This window comes from Hirundo rustica, chromosome 3 (assembly GCF_015227805.2).
Source record: "Hirundo rustica isolate bHirRus1 chromosome 3, bHirRus1.pri.v3, whole genome shotgun sequence".
Taxonomy (NCBI): domain Eukaryota; kingdom Metazoa; phylum Chordata; class Aves; order Passeriformes; family Hirundinidae; genus Hirundo; species Hirundo rustica.
Genome location: NC_053452.1, coordinates 13498150 through 13522802, shown reverse-complemented (window position 1 = coordinate 13522802; position 24653 = coordinate 13498150). Strand labels below are relative to the sequence as shown.

Genomic DNA, 24653 nt, shown 5'->3' with positions numbered 1-24653 from the left:
TGTAGCAGGAAAGTTGGTAGAATACTTTAATAAATGGGAAGTTGCGGGAGGAAAAAAGGCATCTGAGGTAACTTATAAGATCCTGACTTTACAGAAAGAGCTAAAGCTTGTGCACCAGCCCCCAGGTCTTATAACTGAGAAGCGTAAAGGGAAGGTTGGTCACTCTGCAATGGGATTAATGTTCACCTGACTGCATGGCATTTGTGAAACCTCAGCCCTTCCCCGGCACAGCAGAGCTGTGGCTGAAACCCTTCCTCTCCAGCCAGAGACGTGTACTTGTGTGCATGGGTTGGTTTTTTATCCCTCTTGCACCACATGTTGCCTTTGCTCTCCCTCCAGTATCACTGCCACAGCACATCCCTGCTGACAGAACCACAGGCACAGCGAGGTGGGCACAGAAAGGATTCACAAGAGAAAGGGAAAGCTTAGGGAAGCTAGATGTCAGAGCTGAAGTAAATGCCCTGGCTGCCCAGAAGATTTTTCTGCAAAGGACAGACAGTACCTTTAAGCAGTGCCCTAGGCACATCACTTTAACAGTCTGGCAACTTAATTGAAACTGGTCACGAAGTGTGTTTGGGTTTGTGTGACACTGGTGCCAGCCACCTGCCAGTCCTGTTACAGGACAAACCAGCTTGTGCTGCTCCAGAGATGCTCCACAGCTCAGCCAGGGATGCCCAAGGCAGCAGCCAGGCTTTCAGGAGTCCTAGACACAAGTGACTCTCACCGGTGCTGTCTGCCTCCTCCTGGCTCTCTGAGGTACAGACTCAGCTGGGACTTAGGTTTACGAACTGGCTTTGCTGGCAGCCTTCCTCAGGCATGGGGTTCTGGCTGATTTTCTTGAAGCTTAAGGGTTGGTCATAATTTTATTTGTAAACTGCAGTGTTATTGTGAAAACTCAAACAATTCATAGAAGAAGAGACAAAGAGAATGAGGAAAAAAGCTTTCCAGAGCAATACTGTCTGACATGATCAAGGGTTATTCTCTGCTTCACAGACTTGATTTTATACGCTTCAAAAGTAAAAATTCTGTTTCAAAACATTTATTCACAAACTTGTTTGGAAAAAAACAAAAACAAAACCAAAGAGTGACCCATAAAAAACAGCTCCCAAAACCCAACCAGCAACTCTTCACCCCTCAGAAGGCCCAGCTTCACAGCCAGAGGCCTGCTTTGATACAGACACTCATGTGACACTGAGGATTGTTCCATGGGGTGGGCTCCTTGTTGGCTCAGACCCGCAGAAGATTCAGGAGAGCTCAAGGCAGGGGCAGCACAGAGCTCCCAAGCCAATGCACACAGCCTATTTCACACGGCTTTTCTGTGGTGTTAAAAAACCTGCAGGTGGAGCCACTAGCAGCAGCAGCCAACATTTCCAGCTCTCAGAACACTTGCTGGAAATTTCTGTGAGTGTTGGTTCCAATTCTGCTCCTCTATTGCTGAGCTACTTCTGCTAAATGGCCACCTTGTCATACTATTCTAAATAAGAACTAATGAGGACTTTGATTATGACTCTCAGCACAGGTTCTTCACTTGTAGCTGTAAGGAAAACCACAATTAATAAGAAGCCTGATGATGACATGAGCAAGAATTGACTGAAACCCAGTCTACTATATCCATTTATTTATCATTTGCATTTCTCTCAGCTAATACATTGCAGATGTTTTGCTTTAGTTCACCAACTTAATTTTCAAAGACTCAGTTCTGCAACATTTTTTCCCTCAAAAATCATTAAAGAAAGATGATTTGATCAAGCTGTTTTATTTGACAATAAAAACTTTTTGATCAACCTTAGGCTGTATAAACTGTGTGGGATAAAAAAGAGAGGCTAAATAAGTTGACTTTGTTCTGCCTGGACCACTGAGGTCAGTTACAAAATAAATCGATATTCTCCATTTGAAATTTACTTGCCTTTTTGGGAGGGGAGAGAGGGGAGCCCTGCTAGTAAGAAATTAGCCAAAATTACTCAAAAAAGAACATGGAAGTGGTACTTTTAAACAAAAGGTTCTTCCTTTGCCTCTGTGCTCAGACCACTTGCTTGTGCTTAGTCTGGTCAGTTTTTGTCCATGTACTCCTCCAGACGCAAGAGCCACTTATTCCAGTACTGAGAGCACAGATCAGGATCCATGAAATGTGGATGTGCTGGAGAGCCATTCTTGTAGGCAACCACAATGAGCCCACAGCGAACCTGCAGCACAAACCAGGGGCTGTCACAAATCCAACATTTGTGTGCAGCCCTAAGATCTAAACCTCACTGCAAAACATCTTGCTAAGGTACACATATCACATAACAAATGGGGAGTAAAAAGGGCCAATAGCTTACCATAAAACACTTGGAGACTAAACATTCAAATGCCCTAAAAGCCCCAAGCCAAAAGCTCTGAGTAACTCCAGTGAAAACCAGGGGACACAACCTCTGAGGATGAGTGATATTTAAACCCTAACAGATGCCTGGAAAATTGCCAGAGACTGAGGAGATTTTGCCTGGGGCCAAACAACCAGACTGATGCCACCCTCCAACTTCAGTCTGGATAGAAATGGTTACTTGGGTATGTTCTGACATCCTTCATTCCTGACAAATCCCAAATCCCAGCCACTGGCAGTGGGGAGCAGGAAGCTACTAGCAGAATTCCAGCCCATGTCTCTGTAAGGATCATGTCTGTGGAGTGCTTGTGTTCACTGACCTCTGCAGTATCCTAGAAAGTCCTTTGCACAGCATATGAAATAACCTGCTCTCTTCTGCTTCAAATTTTCCCCCTTCAAAATCTATATTCAGGCAGGTCAGAATTGCTTTTGGAATCTTTAAAAGCACTATTCCACAGTCTTCTGACAAAGTGATTCACAACACACTGTTTTTCCCTGAGGAAACAAAGTACAGCTTCCAGACACACTTAGTCCCTCATTTGCTCGTGGGACGCAGCAAGATAGGATGCAGGCAAGGCCCTCCCATACCACTTTCTTGTTTGCAGGTTCTTTTGCTTTATTTCCTCTCCTGCCCCTTCCTAGTCTTGACACAAGCAAAAACCACACAGGACAGGGCACAAGGAACTGCCCAGATGCCAAATCCCTGGAAGTTCATCTGAGCATCCCTTGGTCCCACTGAACACTTCCTTAAAACTGCTGAAAATTCACTACTGGCAGCCGAAGGCAGCAGGATTAGCAGAAGTAGTGGAATTATTTCACAGTATGACATCTTAACCTGATCTCAGACTGGGCTCCTTTGTTACAAATCCTACCAACACTTCCATGATGGCCAGCAGGTACTAAAGGCAGGAAGAAAAGAAGATAACACAGGCATTGCTGCTTGTCTTGGCATGCAGCAGGCCTACTGACCTGGAAGTCATAATTGGCATCATGATTTATGGCTCCAATATATGCTGCAACCTGTAATGGGTTGTCATAAGTATTCTGCAGAAATGGCTTTGGCTTCTCTGAAGTTTTCCAGTCGATCACACACAGTTGGCCCCTGCACAGGAGAACAAGACAAGACAAGACAATGCTTTTAAACTTGAGTTTAGTCACAAGTAAGAAACAAGGGCTGAGACAGCATATACAGACTTCTCACTCTCAGCCTGTTTCACCCGGATCTCATGTTGCTCATTATTATGTCTAAACAAATCTCCTTGACACTGGCAGTTTAGATCCCAAAAACCAAAGCTTACTAAAACCTGCCACAGTTCCTGGGAAATGCTGACAATTGCTTAAACCTGTCCCTTCTCCAGTAAAGAACTCCCCACCAGGAAAAACAGCACTTCTGCCATGAAGATCATCCAGGGAATTTCCTCCAATCTCCCAGTCCTGGAGATCTGTCCAATCCCCCAACCACTCAATCACACCCTGGCCTCCACAGCATCACATTACAGGAGTGTTAGGGAAGGGCACCTCACCGATACTTGGCCACGCAGTCAACCAGGCCCAGGTACTGCAGGGTCTCGTGGTGAACTCCACTTTCCAGAGCCTTCACCTCACTGATGTCTTCCAAGACATGTTCCACACTGGATAAATAGCCAGCCACGACATCATCTTCACCCTGGTATCTAGCTGCCATCTTTTCAGACAGGAATATCGATTCCAAAGCTGAATGGAAGAGTTCTCCTTGGAGAAAAAGATCTAAGAAAAATGGGAAAACCCCCTCACATTTTAGACACTACTTTAGATTTGTATCCTACATATTGCACAGTGTAGCTCTTAAACCAGTCCTGGTTTTTGTACTGAAAGTTGAGGGGAGAACGGAAAGAAACAGAAAATAAATTGTCAGTAGTGAAATTGGTGTCCTTTATATTAATGCTTACTTTACTTTTCCAGTCTCACTGATTACTCATACATACACTTGTTAAACCAGTTACTGAAAAACCTCACCATAAACAGTAGGACACATTGGTTTTTAAACACCCAGGACTGTATGCATTTAAAATGCCTATTTCTATCTTGTTACAAAGTAGCTTTGTAGCTGCAAAGAACCACAATAACATCATCTGGAAAATACCAATTTCTAAATAGATACTGGCAAATAGAGAACTAAAGGAAAGTCAGACAGGATTGAGCAAAACATGTCTACAGTCTAACTCTCATTTTCCACAAATTTCTAAATCCATTTTAGTGGTCCCAGAACAAACACCTGAGCTTAAGCTCGTTGGTAACAGGTACAGTCACAACATGCTGTCATAAAATGGAAACAACTTCATAGATTTCCAAACCACTTGGCCTAACATACCTGCCAGCAATCCAGACTACTGCTTCCACTCTGCAATAACACTGCGGCTACTTACTTTTCGTATACTCTTCAAATCCCTCTTTTCCAAGCTCCTCTATCATTTTCTGCTTCCATCTTTCCAGATAAAAGACTTGCTGCGAAGAGAGGGTTTGTTGAAGGATACGGGTAACACTGGGCATCTTCTTTCTTTGTAACCTGATTTTCATGGGGACGTTTGAATCACTGCTGACAGGAAGAATTCTCTTGCTGGGGTTTATTAAAGGAACCCAGCTCCTGGGAGTTTTTGACCCGGCTTTAATTGGAGGTCTGTGTTTAGCTGGTGGCCCGTGTAACAAATTGTCTTCCTCAACTATTGTCTCTGGTGTTTGGGTGCTGGTTTTGTAAGATGTAACAGAGTGGACCAAGGTCTTGTATTTTTCTTGGTCAACTTGTTCGTAACTGTTTTCTTTTTTCTTCTTGCTATAAACACATGCAGAGGTAGACAGACATGTGTATGGGAATTGCTTCTGGCAAAACGGTATTTGAAAAAGCATTTCCAGGCTCCCCAGTTTCCTGGACAGGATCTGTAGGAATTGCATCCCAACAAGAAGTGTTTGTGAGCAATTAGAGTTTTCTTCCTTCTGTCAGCAACAGTCTGTGGGTTACCGTATTTTTATCCTGTGGAAAAAGAAATTTATGATTTACAGAGTCATAAAACTGCCACCATCCTATTCTTGCCCTTTGCCAAACAAAGAATTCCTATGGCCAAAGTGTCTTCATACACCTTGTACCACCTTTATTCTTCAGATAAATAAGAGAAAGAACAAATGAGCAAGGAAAAGAGAAAATGCTCCTGAAAAGAACAGCTGCCAGCCTGCCAAATCTGAAATCCAAAGCACTTGAAGATTTGTTGCAAGTAGCAAAAGTTGCATCACAGGACATCACTCCAGCAACGGTATCAGAACTGCCATGGAAGTAGGCACAAAAACCAGATCTGCCAGGAACAGCCCCACTAAAAGGGGAGGGGGAAATAAAAGCTAAACAGAGGACGCTGAAGCAAATCTATTGCTGAGGTATTAAAACTTTTACATTTATAGTGAATGACCAACTTAAGGGGACTGTGAGGACAAGGTACCTTATGGGGTATAAACCCGTATTTTTCTTTTGTATCCCTAGAAGAAAACAGACAGCAACAGTATATACAATTGTGAGACTTGAAGCTAGAAAAGGCAAAGAGAAACCAGATGTACTGCAAATATTTTCAGATTTAAAGGAATATTTTTAAAGTTCAAATATAAACATATTTTTCCAAAACAAGTTTCACACATAGTTGTGTTTAAAGACACGAAATTTAAAAGCAAGAATAGCATATAAGCAATAACCATTCTCAGCACACCTTCCAGAGCCACACTGGAAGCCCTAGGAAGTTTTTTGCACATGGATAAAATGTAACACTTCCGTGGTGGCATTTCCCAAACAGAACTGAGGCCCTAGTCTTCTACTGGAGTAACCTATTTACCATCCCAAAGCTCCCTCCATCCACTGCAAAGATAGAACCCCAGCTCGCTGCCAGCCAACAGTAGCATTTGGTCCTGACAATCCTTCCCAGCTGCTCTCTTCCTTCCCCACACTCCTCATGCAGTGCTTCCCACACTGCCCGAGCCCTGGGTGCCACAGGAGATAAAACCATGGGGAGTTACTTTGTGTGGACAGATCCTACAGCGTGGGGGTGAGCATCTGTCACACAAAACAGTTTCAAATAATGGGGCAGCTGATTAGAACAAGGCACCTCGCAGCAACAGGCTGAGACCTTGGACTAGTGATCCATAAATACTGTCCTTTATCAGTGCAGAAAAACTAGTCCCTTCTCTCTTGGGCCTTATCTCTAAATAAAGGTGCCAGAGCTGGGATTTAAAATAAAAGAGGAAAAATATATTCTTATTCCTGTGTAATAGTATCCAAGCTCGTGGATTCTCAGGCTGCTGTTTGATGATTATTAACAGACTCATTAATGGTCATTGTGGACATGCACTAATCAGAACAAAGCAAATGCTGGGATTGTGGGGACGAGGTACCTTATGGGGTATAAACCCATGTTTTTCTTTTGTATCCCTAGGAGAAAAGACAACAGCAGTATATACAATTGTGAGACTTGAAGCTAGAAAAGGCAAAGAGAAACCAGATGCATTCAAATCTGAATTTTCAGATTCAAAGAAATATTTTTAAAGTTCAGAATAAAATATAAACATATTTTTCCAAACCAAGTTTCAAACATAGTTGTGCTCAAAGACACACAGTTTAGAAGCAAGAACAGCATACAAGCAATAACATTCTCAGCACACCTTCCAGAACACAAAAGAAAAAGTTTATTCTGGCTTTATGCCACAGCAGGAAGCAAGAGGATGCCTCATTCAGCATAAATTCAGTTGTAGTAATCTGCTCCCTCAACACTTTCCAAGGAATAAATTTATACCAGATCAGTGTTTCAAATAAATTTAGTGCAACGCAGTGCTTCAGTGACTAGTATGAATTTTGATTTAACAGCATATATCCTCCTGGGGAATATACCTGTGAAATTTCTAGTGCCTGAGGAAATGTTTGTGCAGTGTATGAACTGAATCACCAGGAGAGGAAGAGTTTGCCAGCTGCTGTCCTGTTTTACAAAAGAGGTTCTAGGATTGCTAAGAAATAAGGAATCCTTGTGCCCAGCTGAATAAAGAATCTTGTGTTTTTCAATAAAACACAGTGGCATTTCTGTGCAGGCAACTTACAAGAAAGAAATGGAGTGGTCAGGATCTACTCTTGTACACAGACAACAGAATTTAATTGAGATTTCCCTCTGGGGAAGTGTCTCCCTTCTCTCTGAAACTGTTTGTTGTTGAAGACTGGCAGAATTGCTTCAAGTGTTGCATGATGAGCCACTCTGGAGAACTGAAAAAAATTAAAATAACTTGGAGGTAAAAAAACCCCAAGAGGACTTAACTTTCCCAAGCAAGTTGACTTTGCAGCTCCAATAACTGAGCTAACACAATTGAGGAAGTTTTTTTCCAGTATAGGAATGATAGGCTTAACTGAGGGAAATAGAAAGGATTACTTAAAGAAGATTTCACATCTATAAAAACCTACCTCCAGCCGTGGTTTTGGATACTAACCAGTGTGGCTTTTTCTCCAAAACCACCTATCCAGCTAAAAAAAAGAAGCACTGGCTTATTTCAGAGATAGCAAAAAAGAGCACTCCTAAACACACCTACAGACTTGTTGCCCCTTGTCCCTAATTTGAGGAGAACAAATCCACTGATGAAGGTATAACTGTGAGTTCCCTGCAATTTACAACATACATTATTGAACCTATCCAGGTCAAAAATACATCTCTCTCTTTTGGGATGTTTAGAGCACAAAGAGAGACAAATTAGCAATCCCGTTTAAAGCACAAGCCCACAGAGCTACCCTGAACGAAAGGGTAGATTCGACAGGTTCCAGTTGCCAGTTCAAGCTTCGTTTCCAGATCAGCACTGGGAATGGAATTAATGGGGAATAGGGCTGTAACACGAAGTCAGCGTTTTTTGCGATCTGTGAAAGACTTGGGCCAACACCAGTGACCACCAAGTGCCCCCAGGCAAGTAAACATTCTGCATGGGCACCAGGTGCCTGAAAATTCCAGTGCCGTACATCCCACTCTTGTGCAGAGGAGGAAAAACCGCCCTGAACAAGAAGCCCCGCCGGACGCGGGCATGCCCAGCCACGGCAGCCCGGCCATGGGGCCCGCTCGCTGACGGATCCGGGGGCACGGGCACCGGCACCAACCCTCTTTCACCTTCCCTTGGCTTTCCCTCGCCCTCAGGCCCGCCCGGCTCCGCGACCCTCATGACCCACAGCTCCACTTTACCTTAGCCGCGCTTCCCGCCACCGCCACGGCCGCCAGCGCGCAAGCGCGCTCCCCTGGCCGCCTCTGCCGCACTCATTGCGCATGCGCCGCTCACTGCTTCATGGAACTTGTAGTTTCCCAGCACAGCCAGTCTCCAGCCCTTTGCCCTTTGCTTGAGGGCCCCGAAAGCTGGCGAGAAGGACGTGCCTGCTCCATTTCGCGCTCTTTTGGTATTTTTTTAAAAGCTGTAAGGACAACAACCCAAGTCTTTACATGCAAGCCGAAAAATAAAGCGCTGTGGTGCCATCTTGGATGAAGGAAAGCAGCGATCTGCCCTTACCAAAGATGGCGAGCGCCCCTCAGGGGGTGTGGCGGCGGCGGCTCCGCCCGGGTTATATGAGGAGGAAGTGGCGGGGAGGAGGAGAAAGAGAAAGATACGGGGTGGTTGTCTGCAGCCAGAGGTATGGCTCTACTCCGTGAGGACGTGCAGGACAAGGTGAGGGCGGCGGCCCGGGTCCGGCTGGGGCGGGCGATGGGGGTGCAGCCGAGCTGGCCGTGCGGTGTGAGAGGGAGTTCCCTGCTCCCTCTGCCCCCGGCAGCACGGGGACAGTGACAGGTTTTTGTTTCTTGCTCCGTTTACGGTTTGGTGTTTTGGGTGTAGGTTTTTCTTTGTGTTTTTTTTGTTGTTGTTGTTGTTGTTGTTTGTTTGTTTGTTTTGTGGTGGTGGTGGTTGGTTGGTTGGTTTTTTTTAATATGAGTCGCCTTATAGTCCTCGTGCTTTTGGCACACCGAGGTCCCCTGAGGGCAGGGCTCAGAGTGCCCGGGTGAGTGTGAGGAGCAGCCCCTGAAGGGAGATGTGCGCAGGGAAAGATAAGGGGTTGGGGAGAATTAAAGCCGGAGTCGGGAGGAGGAGGAGGGAAGGGCTGTGCAGCTGCCGTGAGCCAGTGCCGGCTGCACTCTGTGCCGAGGCGGGAGCAGGGTGACAACTGAGACCTAGGAGCTGCGGAAGATGGGCCTGGCAGGTGATTCAGGACCTGCTCTCCAGGACCTGTTCCCGGGCACTGCGGGCGAAGTGCTGTAGGTGACTGTGCCGCAGGGGTTAAACTTGCTCTTCGCCAGTGGGTCAGCTGCCTGCTGTGACTGTGACCGGCCTTTCTGGCTGTGTGCTCTGCGTTAATTAGGCTATCAGTTGTCACTTCACCTGCAGTGCCCCTTTCCCTTGGTTGTCACATCAGCAGGTGGCTTGGTTTTCCTTTCTCTGGAGAAGGGTTAAAGCTGTAGGTGCCAAGGAGCTTCATGTCTCCCCTTTAAAGCAGCACGGGGTGTTTCCTGATGTTAAACTTCTCAGAGGAAATGCAAGTGAAATGCTAAAAGAGGAACTTCGTGAATTGACGTTTATGTAGTGTAAACAGTGATTAGAATTATCTCTTCTACTGGACGAGCTGCTTGGGTTACCCTACCTAAACTCCCTGTTTTAATAACTACCCTCAACACACCTTGAAAAGAAAGTAAGGCAACCCTCTAAGAGTCAGCAAGTTGCTTGTTTGCCTTTCATATTGTCACATCTGCATGTGGTTTTGCATTGTGACTAAGCTTCACTGGCAGGAAGATGACTTTACTTTAAGCTTATAGGTGTGCTGAAGGTCTCTTCAGTCTATGTCTTCTCCAGCTTTTTGGAGCATGTATATAACTAACTTGAAGGTTAGAAATACCCCAGCCTTTATTTACTTCTGGATAATTTCCTTTTCTCTGCTTCTTTTCCACTTGAATCTTGTTTTGAAATGATCCTGAGTCAGTAAGACAGGCAAGAGTTTGTAGAAGAAGCATTTTCTAGCAGCTTGCTTTGAGCTGTGAGCTGGCCAGTGCTTTAACTCTTTTCTGCTGCATGTGAAGTGTCTGCCCTTGGAGAATACTGGAGGGGGAGGTCAAATATCAACTCTCTTTGCAGCAATTGGTAACTTTTGAGTGTTTATGTGTCTTTGTAACTCAGACAGGAATTTCGGGGGAGGGGAAAATGTTCTAGTGGTGGGGGCTGGAGTAGCTTTAAACTCTGATGTTCAATAGACAAAGATTAGCTTGTTTTAGGTTGTAGAGCTGTCTTGGGATTCCAGCAGCACACAGAGGAGGATAGAAATGCTCCTATCTTGTCTGCTTCTGTTTAGGCAAAGAAACAGCAACTTGGAACTGGTGTGTGACCGGTAGATAAAATTCATGCCTGTAAAGGAAACTTTATTAGGTATTAACTTAAATAGGAGCCACTGTTAAGTATAAACGAAAAACTGACCCTGAGGTGGCAAAGCAGGAGATGATCAGGATATGTAGGAAGGGAGGGTAGGATAAGGGTGATTGGAAGTGCAGTGAAAAATAAGATATAATCTGTCATGGGGGAAGAAAAGGCACTTCAGAATTTGAAGTGAGTTGTGAGACTTCCAAGCTAAGCTTGAGTAAATACCTTGGTATTTCTTAATGTCAGTGTCTTCATGGTATTTTAAGGCTTCAGTCTGCAGTTAAAATGTTCTAGATCAAAATACTGAGAGCCCCTCTTTCTCAAAGCAATCAGTGGAAGACAAAATGTTGTCTCATGGCCTGGGACTTAATGTTATCACTTACAAATGGTGATTCTGCTGGACAAATTGTGCTGCAAGTTCTGGACGGAATGAGGCCATACTGGATCTTGCGTGTGCATACCAAAAAAACTGCTTCTGCATGCTGTTGAGCTTGAAATCAAGTGGGGAGGTGAGCTGCTAGCAAGGTGACAGCTTCTGGATAGGGATAATGCAATCTCAAGGACACGCAGCCTCCACCAAGCTGGCCCAGCAGTTTGGGCTAGCGGAAGGTGAAGCCAGCACGGTAAGGCTGCTGTATTCCTGAGACTCCCTGCCACTAGCCCTGGCCGCACTGTAGGAGGTCAGCAAAGCGTACTTGGGGATGCCCACTGTGGCTTGGGGTTTGCTGCTGTTGCACAATTTCCATTTGAGCTGGGCCAGGAGTGCTCAGCCCCAGGCTGTGCTCTGCAGGCACGTGGGGGGCTTGCCCTGCATAGCCAAAGTTGTGCTTGACCCGTCCAACTGAGGAAGCTATCACTTGGATGGAGGTGTCCAGCCTTCTGCTGGTGGAACAGGATGAACCAGCAAGGCTTTTGCTTGGCATGTGGCATCCTTGAATGTTTAGAGTCCTTCCCTCTCTCAGGAGGTGTGTGTCCTCTGCGTTTCTGCAGAGAGTGATGCAGAGATCCCTCTGGCAGGAGAGGTTCAGTTTATTGCACAGCCAGAGGCAACAGGTGCTCTGGGCCTTCTGCTTCCTTGTCAAGCACTGCATTTGCTGAGGAATGCCATTTCAGTGTGACTACATTGAGCTGTTATTTTCTCTTCAGTGAGCTTCTCTCTCATCAGTGTTTTAAGCAAATTAATTAAACCTGGAATCAGGTTTAATTACTCATCACTGGAATTCTCCAGTTTGAAGTCACAAACCTGGGAAAGCATTTTCCATAGCATAAACAGTTGTTCAGTTTTCCTGGTTGTGTGTAACCAGACCACTTCAGGACTGTTCAGCTCAGTGTCAGAGTGGTGACAGCAAGCCTGCCACAAAGGCTGCAAAATCCAAGCTTCACCTGTGCTTTGTAGTGCTGCATGCCTGCAGTGCACTTTCAGATGCACTTTTAGTATCCTGATTAAAATGAAGCTTAAGCTGCTTGTGCTGAATATGACTAAAATGTAGTTCCAGCAGCTAATGCTGCTGATATCTACTGGTCAGATCCTCTGGTGATTAACTACTGGGAATCAAGACAAGGCTCTCTGGAACTGAGGGCTCTGTATAAACTGCCAGAAAACATTGTGGTATTTTACTGCTCTCTGGAGAGCACCTAAACAGTTTTAATTAGAAAGCCTGCTCTGTAAAAAGTAATGGATTTTAGGGAGTGACAGATGTAATTACTACTGAAGTCTTGTTTGTGGGCTGTTGCTTGAATGACAGCAGGGAGGTGATCAGTGAGGGAAGAAGGTTTCTAAAAGTTAGCTGACAATAAGCAGAAAACTTTGACATGTGAGCCCTTGTGGAAGGGCTCCTTGCTTCTTCCAAGAGCCTGGCATTGTGGAAAACCCCTGGATTAATCTGTCTTTGAGAACAAATACATATTTCACTAACAGTCAGAAGTTCTATGCAGTTGCTTGCACTGGCAGATTCTTTTGTTAGAATGCAGAAGTGACACTGAGTCATATGGAGCTGATGCTAAAACTGCAAAGGGTGTAACTGTAAAAGCAGCAGCTCAGGCCTCTCACCAGAACTAAGAGGCTTCAGTGGCTGGGGGTGTTTCTTCCCATTGGGTGTCTTCAAGCATCAAGATGTGTTTACATTTGGGTGAGGCTTGATCAGAAATGTAATGGCTGTCAGGCAGAAGTCTAGGTAGCTGATGGTCATCACTTGTATTTAAGTGGTCCAACTTTTTTTTTTTTTCCCCCTAGCATCTCTAACAAATAGAAAAAAAGCAAGTGTTCTAAAATTCTATCTGAATTTGGCATAATAATGATATCTGCTGTTTCTGGGGCTTCTAGATCAGGTGTTTATTATGGTGTCCTAATTAGCACCATAATATCCATTTTTAGTTTTCTGGTCCTGAAACCTAGAAACGTTAACCAGTATGATATCTATGTTATTGTGTAGGGCTTTGCTTTGTTCTGATTTACCAGTTGGACAGTATCTGTACTGAACAGGGAGTAGTTTTGCTTGAATCATCAAGAAACCCCAGGAATACTGAAATAAGTCTCTGAGTCCTGAGTCTAGAAGCGGGAAGTGTCAGAGAAGCTGTAACAGTTTCTGGAGTCATTGCAGACCAGAAGCTGCTTCTGGGAAAGAGAAATGAGAGTTGAAAGTGAGAGTACTGTGCTGGCTTTGGGTGAGTGTTTCAGTTTGCAGCCCAACGCAGCTGTTTCCATTTTGTGTCCCCTCTGTATCTATTTGGGTATCTGCTACAAGTGAGGAATAATCCCTTCCCAGCTGCTAAGCTTGGATTATGTCCCTTGAAGGTATGGAGTGACAGACTTGGTTTCTGATAACTGGATGGGGACCCTTCAGTTCTCTTGCCCCACTGCTTGGAGTCCAGGGAAGAAGCAGTGATGTCCTAGCAGAGAAATGCCTCTGGATATGAAGGAGCTGCCAGAGAGTTAAGATGGAGTGGTGACCTGGGAAATGGGTTGGATGACTGCTGTGGTGAAAGAATGAGCCTGGGGCCTGGTAATGAATATTTAATTCCTTTGCTCTGCATAGCCTTCATGTGACCATGAGGAGGTTAGTCCCCATTCCTGCTTGTAGGATGGGTGTAGGAGAGATGGTGGCATTGACAGTCCTGTGTGCAGAGCTATTGGTGCTGCAGAGCAAGTGCTTGTGTGGCTCAGGGATTAGTGTGAGACATCTGCCATGGGTACTCACTGAGTCAGTGCATTACAGAGCTATGCTGACAGGAGTGAGGCTTCCTACTTCCCCCCATTCAGGGCACAAATAGCTACTCTTAGCACTTTTTCTCAGGAAACAAAGCACTCCCTCCTCCTGAAGTCAGACAGCATGAATGTTCCCTTTGTCGACTGAGACATGATTCTGTAATCCTAAAAATCTCTGGCCTGGAGTTAGGAGCTCACAGTGACCTTCACAGGACTAGAGCAGACCAAGGGGTCTTACAGTCCTTGGTTTCATATAGCTCCAGGTTGTTTTTAGGTCCTATCTGCATTTTGTGTAGGGTGCCAAGAGACACATACTTGCATGCGTTAAAGGCACATGTTAACTGCTTTAATCTGACCAAGCAGGATCACCTGATGTCCATGTTTGTCTCCTGTCTCGGCAGCTACTAGGCATGGAGGGGCCTTGGCAGCATCTAAACATGGGTTACTTCCTTCACAAGACTTAGTAAGAAAGTTCACAAATTCAGGACTATCTGATTTGTGTAATCCTTTCCTTAGTTTAGCTGAGAGGAAATGGTTTCCTTTGGCTTATCATACTTTCCATACTCAGCAGTTCATATTGTTAGCATTGCTGATCCTGTTTGGACAGCAAATAGAAGTAAGCAGGATGTAAAACACTGGGGTCTGCATATTGCTGCTTTGATTTGTGGTGTTATCTGGCTGGGAAGTGGGAAACACCAACCAGCTTACCTTTCATTTGGCAACAGACTGTGCTTGCAGTGAAACTTGCCTGACTGGTGGCCTTCTACCTGTCGTTCCTGCAGTGCCTGAGTGGGGCAGCTTCTACCCAAAACCGTGTCAGTGACCTCTGAACTGTGCACCTCTGTTTGGCCAGTGCCTTCCTAGCAAGGACCAAAATTGCCTCCCTGTGTGGAAACATAACAGTCTGTCCTAAGTGGTGACTGGAGGGAAGTGATTACTGTTGGAGTCCCTGTAGAGTTTGGAGTTCCACCATGTCCTGTGGGATGTGAACAGTGCCTGGGACTGCTAGGAACTGTGCTTTCTAAGTGTGCTTGCTGCCAAGGCAATGCCCAGGGTGGATGGGCTAAAGGTCTTCTGTCCTTTCCATCTTCTGGGAAGGTTAATGTGCTGCATGCAAGGTCATTCCATAATTATAAGACTTAAAAAAGTTTTATCTGTTACCGATCTCCTTTTAATTCTAGCTAACAACAAGGATGCAGAAGGTAGAAGTGTTTTTGGCGGTTGTTTTGGAGGGTGTAGTGGCTGGGGTATCCCTCACTTATACATGGCAGTGTGATCATAGGGGAGAGCAGTGGCAGGGGCAAATGCTCCCTGTCCTGGTAGCTGTGTCCTCTGCAGGCAGCCAGAGAGACTTGTCACATACCAGATCTGGCTGCAGATGGCCAGCCTAGGGGTAGGCAGCTTCCAGGTAGGTAGGGGTAGAGGGTAGAGAGCCTTTTGGAAGCAAAGCTTCACCTTATAACAGGCAGCCTATCAACAGTTCTTAGGCAGTTTTACAGAGGCTTGAGGCAGCATTTAGCCATTGTGATATGGTAGAATTGCTCAGATCCTGGCACCATTTGCCTGTGGGGTTAGGTGCTGAAACTTAGTGTACATAGCAGTGGTAGGAGCAGGCTCCTGGCTGGTGTGGCTTGTGCTGCAGAGTGGTGAGATAGAAATCCTGGTGCAGTTTTCTAGCCTGCTTTTCTGAGAAGGCCTTCAGAATTATCTCCAAATGATAACTTTAGCATTCCTCCTGGCTTTGACAGTTACTCTTCAACAAACTTCCTGTGTTGTGACCTTGATCTCTGGTGGTTTCTCCCTTATGCAGAAAATAGCAATAATATTTTAGGCTGCAGCAAGGGAGGGCCTCTTAGAAGACAGTCTTTATGTGTAAGCTGGAGGATATCATCTAGTGAGAAAGCTATTACAGTGCTCTTTAAAAGTTTGAGTATGCTTGCAGTGATGTTTTGGGTCTAGGCTGTTGGAATAAATGAAGAAATAAGCCCCCATAGGAAGATGCTGGCTCAGTTTAAGGCTCTTTGAAGCACTGAGAAAGGAATTCTGGTCATATGTGTGTACCTGAAGGCAGGTGTGTAGTGCAGTGTGGTTCTTGTTCTCATGATGGCTGATGATCAGGCAGCTTCACTAAATCTACTTAATGCTTGATCAAGGATTATTCTGTGAATTCTCTTACAGCTGAGGTCTGTATCTGTAGACCTGAATGCTGATCCTTCTCTCCAAATTGATATCCCCGATGCACTAAGTGAAAAGGACAGAGTGAAGTTCACTGTGCACACTAAGGTAAGGTCATGGGCAGAAAGAGGCTGTGCAAGTAACTGAGGTATTTGCAGTACACACACCTGCAAAGGTGGGCTTGGCAATGAAGAAATTCTGATTAGATGGAGATTTTCTACTTAAAGGTGACCTGAGAATGTGTATATATATGCAGAAACTTCAGATTTCCTAGGATTTGAACTCTCTAAACAGAGACAAATAACTGATGGTTAGGTTTGCTTTGCTAAGGAATCCTAGCTAGACACCAGAAGGCCAGGGGGTAAGAAGTTAGCTACTGAGAAATGTCACAAAACAAACTGCATTAATGCTGTTCTAAAACAGTACTTTTTTTTTTTTCCTAACAGTCTCCTTAGTGGTGCTATTGAATAAGTGCCAGCTCAGCTAAAAGGGAGCAGGCAAGTCTCGTAGTAAGCAGAATAGCTTCATTTGGAAATGGACAGTTTCTAAAAGCACTGATTTACAAAACAGTAGGACTTCTATATATTCTTTCAGACTACACTGCCAGCTTTTCAAAGCCCAGAGTTTTCAGTTACAAGGCAGCATGAAGACTTTGTGTGGTTACATGATACACTCACTGAAACTGAAGAGTATGCGGGACTCATTGTAAGTACTTCTTAAAGCATGTGATTCTAAGTGAAAAACTGTAGCAATCTAAAGTGCCTACTAATAAGGGCGTGGAGTATGTTTTACCAGTGTTACTGGTGTTTTGTGACTTGAGTGTTCCCTATGCTTCCTGTTGCTTTAATTCCTAAACAACTTGAGTGGGATGGTATTTGTGTTAATTTTCCATATATCTTGGAGCAGCAAAGGATTCTGTGAGAGCCCTTGACTCTGTGGTGGTATTAATATAGGATTCCTGGATCATGCACTCTTTACCACACTTTCCTATGACCAGGCAAAAGAGCCTCCCTCTAGAGAGGACTAGAAGTAATCTTGGAAAACATTATTTGCTAATAACTAATTAGAAAAAATGAGTTATTAGCAAATAACTAATAAATAATTAACTAACTGACTAGTAAATAATGACTGACCAATTCTCTGCCTAGATACCTCCAGCACCTTCAAAGCCTGACTTTGATGGTCCCAGAGAGAAGATGCAGAAGCTGGGGGAAGGAGAAGTGTCCATGACAAAAGAAGAGTTTGCCAAAATGAAGCAAGAGCTGGAAGCGTAAGTAAAATGTGTCTACCGTCAAAAGCTGCATTTAGAGACTCCTCCTAGGAGAGCAACTCATTTGGTGATAACTGATTTTGAATGTCACTATTTTGAAGGGTGTCTTGAAAATCCTGAAGCTGGGGAGCTGCCCAGCTTTCAAGCTGGAAAGCTTCCTAGCTAAAGAGATTGAAAGTAGATTCACTGTCATGAGCTGGTTATTTCAGAAGTCTGCTGTTGAATATTTTCACAGGATAAACTTAAAGCTGTTCTTTGTATATTGAAGAAGGTAGTACGAAGAGGATCTCAGTCTGTTATTTCCTTGCAGTGAATACCTTGCTGTCTTCAAGAAGACTGTCTCATCGCATGAAATCTTCCTGCAGCGGATTGCTTCTCATCCTCTGCTTAGCAAAGATCGCAATTTCCATGTTTTCCTGGAGTATGACCAGGACGTGAGACTTTTTCTTTGTTTCCCTTTCCAAGCGAGGCAAACTGTTAGGAGTACTGTTGTTTTGGCTGGGCACAGTCAGAATGTTTTGTGGATCTATGTGTAGCGTCAGCAAGTAGATATTGCAAGTATTTCTGTGAGATGACTGAAGGATGAAAGCCTGACCTTTAGCCCTTTTGCTGTTATAGATCTGTGTTTCTAAATCCTTGTCAAGTTGGTTAGGAAGCCATCTTTGCATGTCTTTTTCTTGGGAACATATATGACTCAGGTGTACCTGTGCAGTGTTGCAGAGTCCTGGAATGGAGGTGTATTAAAGTCACTTCTGCATCTGTTTTGTCACACCTCATTATGAGTGGTAGATGCTGATTCAAGATATGCAAGGAGAAACCAAGCTGTTTATGGGGATTGGAAAAATCCATGGCGCAGAATAGTTAAACTACTTGTAGCCAAGCCATGTGTTACATGTTAAATTTTTATATGTGTTTTATGGAGGGCTTGGAAATCAACCTGCTCTGACATAGGCATCAGGGGTAAAGGGTGTTAGTACATTGCGAGTGTCAAAACAGTCACCTTTTCCCCCCGCCCTGGTACAACTTTAAAACTGCTTTGGCCTCTCTCTTACAGCTGAGTGTTCGGAGGAAAAATACTAAAGAGATGTTTGGTGGCTTTTTAAAAAGTGTAGTAAAGAGTGCTGATGAGGTCCTCTTCTCTGGAGTCAAGGTAAGGTTGTTGCTTTGTCTCTTACCCTAATCTTGATTGTTTCTTGCTTCCTGCTCCAGGGAAGTTACTCCTGTCTGCTTCAGGCTTGCTGTGCATGAGGCTCGGCTACTGACATTAGCCTGCCTTGTTACTGCTCTCCCAGTTGAGGAGAGTAGCCTGTATTACTTCTGATTTCTATAGAAATAAGACATTGTAGCTTTAGGCTGTTCAATTTCAGTTTATAATTTAAGTTTCTGGATGCAGAAGACCTGCCTTAGAACCTGATATTGGTGGAGAGGAAGGAATTATACCTTCAGGAGATGTGCTTGTGGCTTTTGTCTGCTTTGAAGCTCTGAACAGACATGATTTATGGGCTTCTGCTTATACTATGCAAGATCAAATACCAAAGACTCCTGTAAGTGGTCTTGCTCCAGCTTTTTGTGTTGTGTTGCCATGGCAGCACTTCTCAATAAGCTTGTTGTCCTATGCGCAGTGTCATGAAACATTACACTATGTATCATGTTTGGTGTGGATGAGAAACAAGCTTGCAAACTGCTTAGTCCTTAGCTACCGTGTTGCAGCAGGCCTAGGAAATAAAATTCGAGCAGTTGGGAGTCCTGTGGGCTGTTCCTACCAACTTACTGGGTGCTTCAGACAACTTGCATCAGTATTTGAGTAACAACTTCATCTTCACTGCGTAGTGAGGAAGAAGTTTGCCAAGTGTGCTTGGGATGTCAAATCCTTGGCTCACATCTTGTCTTGAACAGTTTTTCCATAGGGATTGATGGGCCTCAAGCTTAGGCCCAGGCTATGGTTGTTTCTTGGTCCCTTCCTAAAATAGGGAAAGCCTTGTATTCTGCAGTTACAGACTTAACAGGTCATATTCTTTTTCAGGAAGTAGAAGATTTTTTTGAGCAAGAGAAGACTTTTCTTGTGAACTACTACAACAGAATCAAGGATGCATATGCAAAAGCAGATAAGATGACAAGATCTCATAAAAGTGAATCTTTTCAAAGCCCTTATGAGAGATCATTCAGTTTTGCTGATTTCAGCCTGAAAATCTTGTCTTGTTTTTGCAGATGTGGCAGATGACTATATTTATACTTCAGCTTGTTTGAACAGCCTGGCATTAGAAGAGCCTACAGTTATCAAAAAGTAAGCAATTCTAACTGTTCATAACCATATCCTGAATCTGGGAATACCTAATTGCTTCTGTAAAATTCAGAGGATTTAATCATAAGTGGTTTGAGTTTCTTGAATTGCAAGCAACTGGCATTAAAACTTCCCTTCTTCTGGCACTCCTGCTGTGGCAATCTTAATTGCACCTAATTCTGAACTAGTTGATCACTTGCCATTTGTGGCCTAGAGGTTACTTCATCATCAAGCTCCTTCTAAACAGAAATCTCCTTGATTCTCTTCTGGTCACAAACTGCTGGAGACCCTTGAAGAAAGGGTTTATTTGTGTGTCTTTTAATGTGCTGTTAAATATAACTGCACTAGGTCAGCTTACACTAGATCTGTACTGTCTTCTGGACCTTTGCACTTCCAGAATAGTAGGAGATTCTTGAGCCAGGGGAGTCTAGTTACCTTTTTTGAGGTTACTTCTTCCACCTTTAGAGTTTGCTATCAATTTACCAAGACCTTGTTGTAACAGAGTGTATAGCTGAATAAACAAATCAGCTCATCCCTCTTGGATAGCAGCAGGGAAATTCTCCACAAGACCTTTGGAGAATCAGCATTGTTATATTAAATGGTGTTGAGCTGCTCAGCTGTACTACTCTGGTAGGGTGGAATCCAGCACACTGAACCTTTTGTCCATGTCTTTGCCTAAATTAGGGTTTTTTTTGAGGCCTTGTTTGGATCTGTATACAGCAGTAAACTCCAGCCTTCAGCTTTCTGGCTTCCTACCAATTGATCCTGGCATTTACCAGACTATGAAGTATCTCTGACTTACTTATGCTTTTTTTTTTTTTTTTTTTTTTTCCCCTCACTAGGTACTTGTTGAAAGTTGCAGAACTCTTTGAGAAACTTAGGGTAAGAGAAGTTTTGCTGGGGGCAGGTGTGGGGGGAGAAGAATATCTGACTCTGGATGTTGCTGTTCTCTGTTATACACCAAATAACTAATTTTTTTTTTTTTTTTTTTCCCTTATGCAGAAGGTAGAGAGTAGAGTTTCATCTGATGAAGACTTAAAGCTCTCTGAACTGTTGAGATACTACATACTCAATATAGAAGCTGCTAAGGTGAGAACAGTTTTCTTTATGAAGCTTAGTTTTGTTATGGGCAGCATGACTCACTCATGGTATTCTTTGTGCTTTAAGAGGACAGTAAAGTGGACCCTTGTTTTGCCTAAGAAATCTGACACTCTTAAACCACAGCAGAATATAGATGCTATATATTAGCTAGCTGGAGCCCAGCCACTTACAGAGGACCTTGGACCAATTTTTCTTTGGCATGTAAAGCAGAAGAACTCTTTAAATTTCTGTAAGTTAGAGCAAACTGAATTTAAGTCTGCAGCAGTTTATTTCCTGTCCCCTGCCTCAGTACTCATGGACTTGCCAATAAAATCAATAATGACTAATTGGTAGTTGGGATTGACTTCAGAATTTTTAGAGTACCCTAGCACAAATACATGGTAACTTGTGAACACTATTGGAGTCTGGACTTCCAAGAGGGCTTTGGTAGATTCATGTGACTGCAAAAGCCTTGCTGTCAACTCTTTTCTAATCAAAACTTGGTTTGACTGGGGATGACTATGCTGCGAAAAGGTTATCTATGTACAACCTACTGGGCCTCTTCATCTAGTATCTTACTTGTAATGTCAGGTACTCCAGAAAATCCCCTACAGCCTCCCTCAGTGGGGTGTACTGTTATTTAGACATCACAACTATACTGCTGCACTAGGAAGGGGTTGGCTCAGAGACCTGTACTATTTCTACTATGTCTAGGTTAGTGCAGTGCTTCAGTCAAACTGTCGATCTCCAACAAATTAAATGTCTGCTGGAAGTAGACTCAGGGAATTCAGAAAGTTCTTTTTGTTCTTTGTGGAGAGATCCATCTTACAGCAGGATAAACTGTTTTAAGGGAAGAAATTACGCCTATAGTAGCCCTTTGACTTCCTTCACTAAGGCATACCTGGCTGTCCTGAAAATGTAGTGGTGTACTGTAAAAGGCTACCAAGAGCACGCTGTAATAGCTTGTTGGAAAAAGCAGAATCTGGTGCTGAAAGAAGTGAAACTTCCTGCTGCTAAGGTGATTGTAACCTCAGTTTGGGAAGTAGTCCTGCTATGGCTCTGGTGTGCTATTTCTGTCTATTCAGGATCTTCTGTACAGACGAACCAGAGCTCTTGTTGACTATGAGAACTCAAACAAAGCTCTAGACAAAGCCAGACTAAAGAGCAAGGACGTCAGGCTGGCTGAGGCACAGCAACAGGATTGCTGTCAGAAGTTTGAAAAGATTTCAGAATCCGCTAAACAAGGTAAAACAGACTTTGTACTTATGCTTAAAGGAGAGCTTAATGCAGTCGAGGTCTCCATCTGACCTTCAGCTACTGAAGGCTCCTGAACAAGTAGTCTGGACATCCCAAGGACGGTAGAGATAGGTGCTATAAAACTAATGCAGCTAAACATTTTTAAAAACAATTCTCTGTAGCAGAGCAGTGTCAGTACTACACCAACCTTATTTATAAGCCCCTAGTATTTGCTTTCTGGACTGAACTCAGCCTCCATGTGAATGTAACTACTGGAAGGTAATTACCTCAGTTGGAACTGTGCAAACAGGCTTTTGCTCTGTCCCAGTACAGCTGAGTGCATTATACAGCGTTTCAAACACTGGTTCATAGTAGAAGAGTATATGCCTATATATATTTTTTTATATATTTGGACAATATAAAGCAGATGAAATACGATTTCATGGTATACATGCTGCACCTTTAGCGTATCTGGCTTTTAAATATTCTGGGTTCTCACAGAGCTTGTGTGGCTTATTTCTGGTTTATTCCAGCTGTCTTCCTACAAAGCTTTTTTGTCTTAAGTTGTCTGTGTGCCATGTGATGACTGCATCTGTGTCTAAAAACAGCATGAGTAACTGTTGAACCTTTTTTTAAATCAAATACTGTAATCTGAGCTGCACAACAGAACTCCTGAAACATAAGGGGCATTACTGAAACTTGTCACACTTCATATATCTCTTTGTTTTTTTCCTTCTCTACAGAACTGATGAGCTTCAAACAGAAGAGAATAGCAGCATTCCGCAAAAACTTAATTGAAATGGCAGAACTGGAAATAAAACATGCAAAGGTGTGTTCTCTTTGGAATTTAACAGGCATAGGTTGAGAGAAGTGAGTATTGTGTAACTGGGAGGATTTGCTGAGTCATCTGACTTCCCATCCAGGCAGCCTCATCTGTGGGATTTAACCACTACTGTGTCTAGAGGCAGCTGCTGCATCCAGTGCTCCTAAGTGCTGGGACAGGAGTGCATCCTGCAGCTTGTGATTGGGCTGTCAATCCTTGTCACTTGGCTTGGAGGGGACCTGGCTCTATAGCATCCTCTGCCAAGCTTTGCTAGGCAGGCTTGAAGGGTCTGTTAACTTAGTGTAGAGAGCAAAGCAATAACTGTGCATCCTCAGCTTCCTTTGAAGAAGAAAAGTCTAATGTCTCACTCCTTGAGGGTACTGGACTTTACCACAGGCAGCTATTTCTATGCTGAACTGGAATGTGACACAAAGGCCTTAACAACACTGCTCAGTTTAGCCCAAAAAGCTTCCTGTTGGCTCTTGCCCCTCTCCTTACCACAAATGGAGTCATGGTTGCAGGTCTTCAGAAAGAGGCAGATTACAGAATGTGTGATCTGGTTTTGGTCCTTTACTGCTTGAATGCTTGTCTTTTGCAGTAGATCTTTAGCATTGGCACAGGCTACAAAATCCTGTGATGGACCCACTAATTGGGAAGCTACTTTATTGTGAAAGGCAGGATTCGAATTATCAGTCATCCTCATCTGAAACTAATTCTCTTCCTTTGCAGAACAATGTGGCTCTCCTGCAGAGTTGTATTGACTTGTTCAAGAGCTGAGGAGTCTTACTCTGAAAATGTGACAAAAGCATCAATTGCACTCAATATAGCCAGAGCTGACTTACTGGCTTGACTTCATTGGCTTAAAATAAATATTGTCACTGAGATTTTCACTAATACTTAAACATGTTGATAGTGATACACTGACTTTATCGGTATAAATTGTGAACTGAATTGTGTATGAATTGTTTGGATGTAACTAACATCCTGTTGGCTGATAACTCAAAATGAGTCAAATGTAAATGTAAGAAATTAATTTGCTGTTCACAGACTTCATCTAGCAGAAAAAGTTTACTGAGAACTCCTTTTTTGCAGGATCATAATCTGTCTCTTCATGGCCCTGATATATTTAAAACTTGCCAAGTGAGAGTGACTTAAGGGTAATAATTTTATAAAGTGAATATCTTAGCATTCCACTTTCCAGACAGATTTCTACTACAATATATTTTGAATTTCTCTAACTGCATTCACTATTTGTACACTTGGACAACACAGCAAATAAAGATGTCTGACACAACAGGCTGTTGTATAGCAAGAATTTGTGTGGGATGTAAAGTGACAAAGAGGCTTCAGACACAGAATTATCATTAATTACTCATCACCTGGAGCTCTTCAGAATACTAGAGAGAAATATTTGACTCAAGAGGTTTGTTCTTGGAACGGGTGTTGAAATGAAATTTGTGGGCTTCAAGTCACATTGCTGTTTGAGTGGCTGTCTGCAACTTTTACTTCCACTATGGTGCAGGTACGGCATTGTAAAGTAATTTTACACCTCCTACTAGCAGCAGGAGGCTGTTTGAATCTTCAGGGCTTCTGGAAGCATAGGCCTGGACAGTCTTCTGTAAGGTATAAATCTCTTGAAACAGCTGGGCTCACGCTGCCATAGCTGAGGTGGCTCAGCCCATAAATCCCAGGGCCATAACTGGACAGTTTACAATCAGTTGGCATATATGGCTGTAGGTCAGTAAGTCAGACTGTCCTAAAGTTTTTGGGTGAAAGGAGTGTCTCAGCCTTGCTTAATTTCAT

General features: G+C 43.6%; 2 protein-coding genes across 4 annotated transcripts; one reads left to right on the top strand and one right to left on the bottom strand.

The window, feature by feature from the left end:
* Window positions 1–1031: 1031 nt before the first annotated feature.
* Window positions 1032–8693, bottom strand: MGME1 (mitochondrial genome maintenance exonuclease 1). 3 transcript variants are annotated; one of them, XM_040058465.2, is made up of 6 exons: window positions 8575–8693; window positions 7460–7619; window positions 4765–5366; window positions 3883–4105; window positions 3329–3461; window positions 1032–2183 (listed from the first exon to the last, which is right to left on the bottom strand). In XM_040058465.2, exons 3-6 carry the CDS (start codon window positions 5285–5287, stop codon window positions 2049–2051), a joined length of 1014 nt encoding a protein of 337 aa, XP_039914399.1. In that variant the 5' UTR covers window positions 5288–5366; window positions 7460–7619; window positions 8575–8693; the 3' UTR covers window positions 1032–2048. The 3 variants fall into 3 exon arrangements, with proteins under 3 accessions (XP_039914399.1, XP_039914397.1, XP_039914398.1); XM_040058463.2 differs by lacking the exon at window positions 7460–7619 and having other exon boundaries at window positions 1069–2183; window positions 8575–8649; XM_040058464.2 differs by lacking the exons at window positions 7460–7619; window positions 8575–8693 and adding an exon at window positions 6208–6307 and having other exon boundaries at window positions 1069–2183.
* Window positions 8694–8714: 21 nt separating this feature from the next.
* SNX5 (sorting nexin 5) lies at window positions 8715–24144 on the top strand. The gene is made up of 13 exons (XM_040058461.1): window positions 8715–9049; window positions 16164–16268; window positions 16755–16865; window positions 17309–17430; window positions 17741–17864; window positions 18485–18580; window positions 19454–19559; window positions 19639–19714; window positions 20554–20593; window positions 20714–20800; window positions 21877–22036; window positions 22771–22856; window positions 23580–24144. The coding sequence occupies exons 1-13, from the start codon at window positions 9017–9019 to the stop codon at window positions 23625–23627; spliced, it is 1194 nt and encodes a 397-aa protein (XP_039914395.1). The 5' UTR covers window positions 8715–9016; the 3' UTR covers window positions 23628–24144.
* The last annotated feature ends 509 nt before the right edge of the window (window positions 24145–24653 follow it).

What these genes read in the sequence shown, in the direction of transcription:
- MGME1 (XM_040058465.2), bottom strand. Translation starts at nt 5,287, where the DNA reads ATGCAATTCCTACAGATCCTGTCCAGGAAACTGGGGAGCCTGGAAATG. An exon ending in ATTTGAAGAGTATACGAAAA is followed by an intron (nt 4,106 to 4,764) that starts GTAAGTAGCCGC and finishes CATTTTTCTTAG; the next exon opens with ATCTTTTTCTCCAAGGAGAA. An exon ending in ATGCCAATTATGACTTCCAG is followed by an intron (nt 2,184 to 3,328) that starts GTCAGTAGGCCT and finishes TTTGTGCTGCAG; the next exon opens with GTTCGCTGTGGGCTCATTGT.
- SNX5 (XM_040058461.1), top strand. Translation starts at nt 9,017, where the DNA reads ATGGCTCTACTCCGTGAGGACGTGCAGGACAAG. An exon ending in AAGAGTATGCGGGACTCATT is followed by an intron (nt 16,866 to 17,308) that starts GTAAGTACTTCT and finishes TTCTCTGCCTAG; the next exon opens with ATACCTCCAGCACCTTCAAA. An exon ending in TTCAGAATCCGCTAAACAAG is followed by an intron (nt 22,037 to 22,770) that starts GTAAAACAGACT and finishes CCTTCTCTACAG; the next exon opens with AACTGATGAGCTTCAAACAG.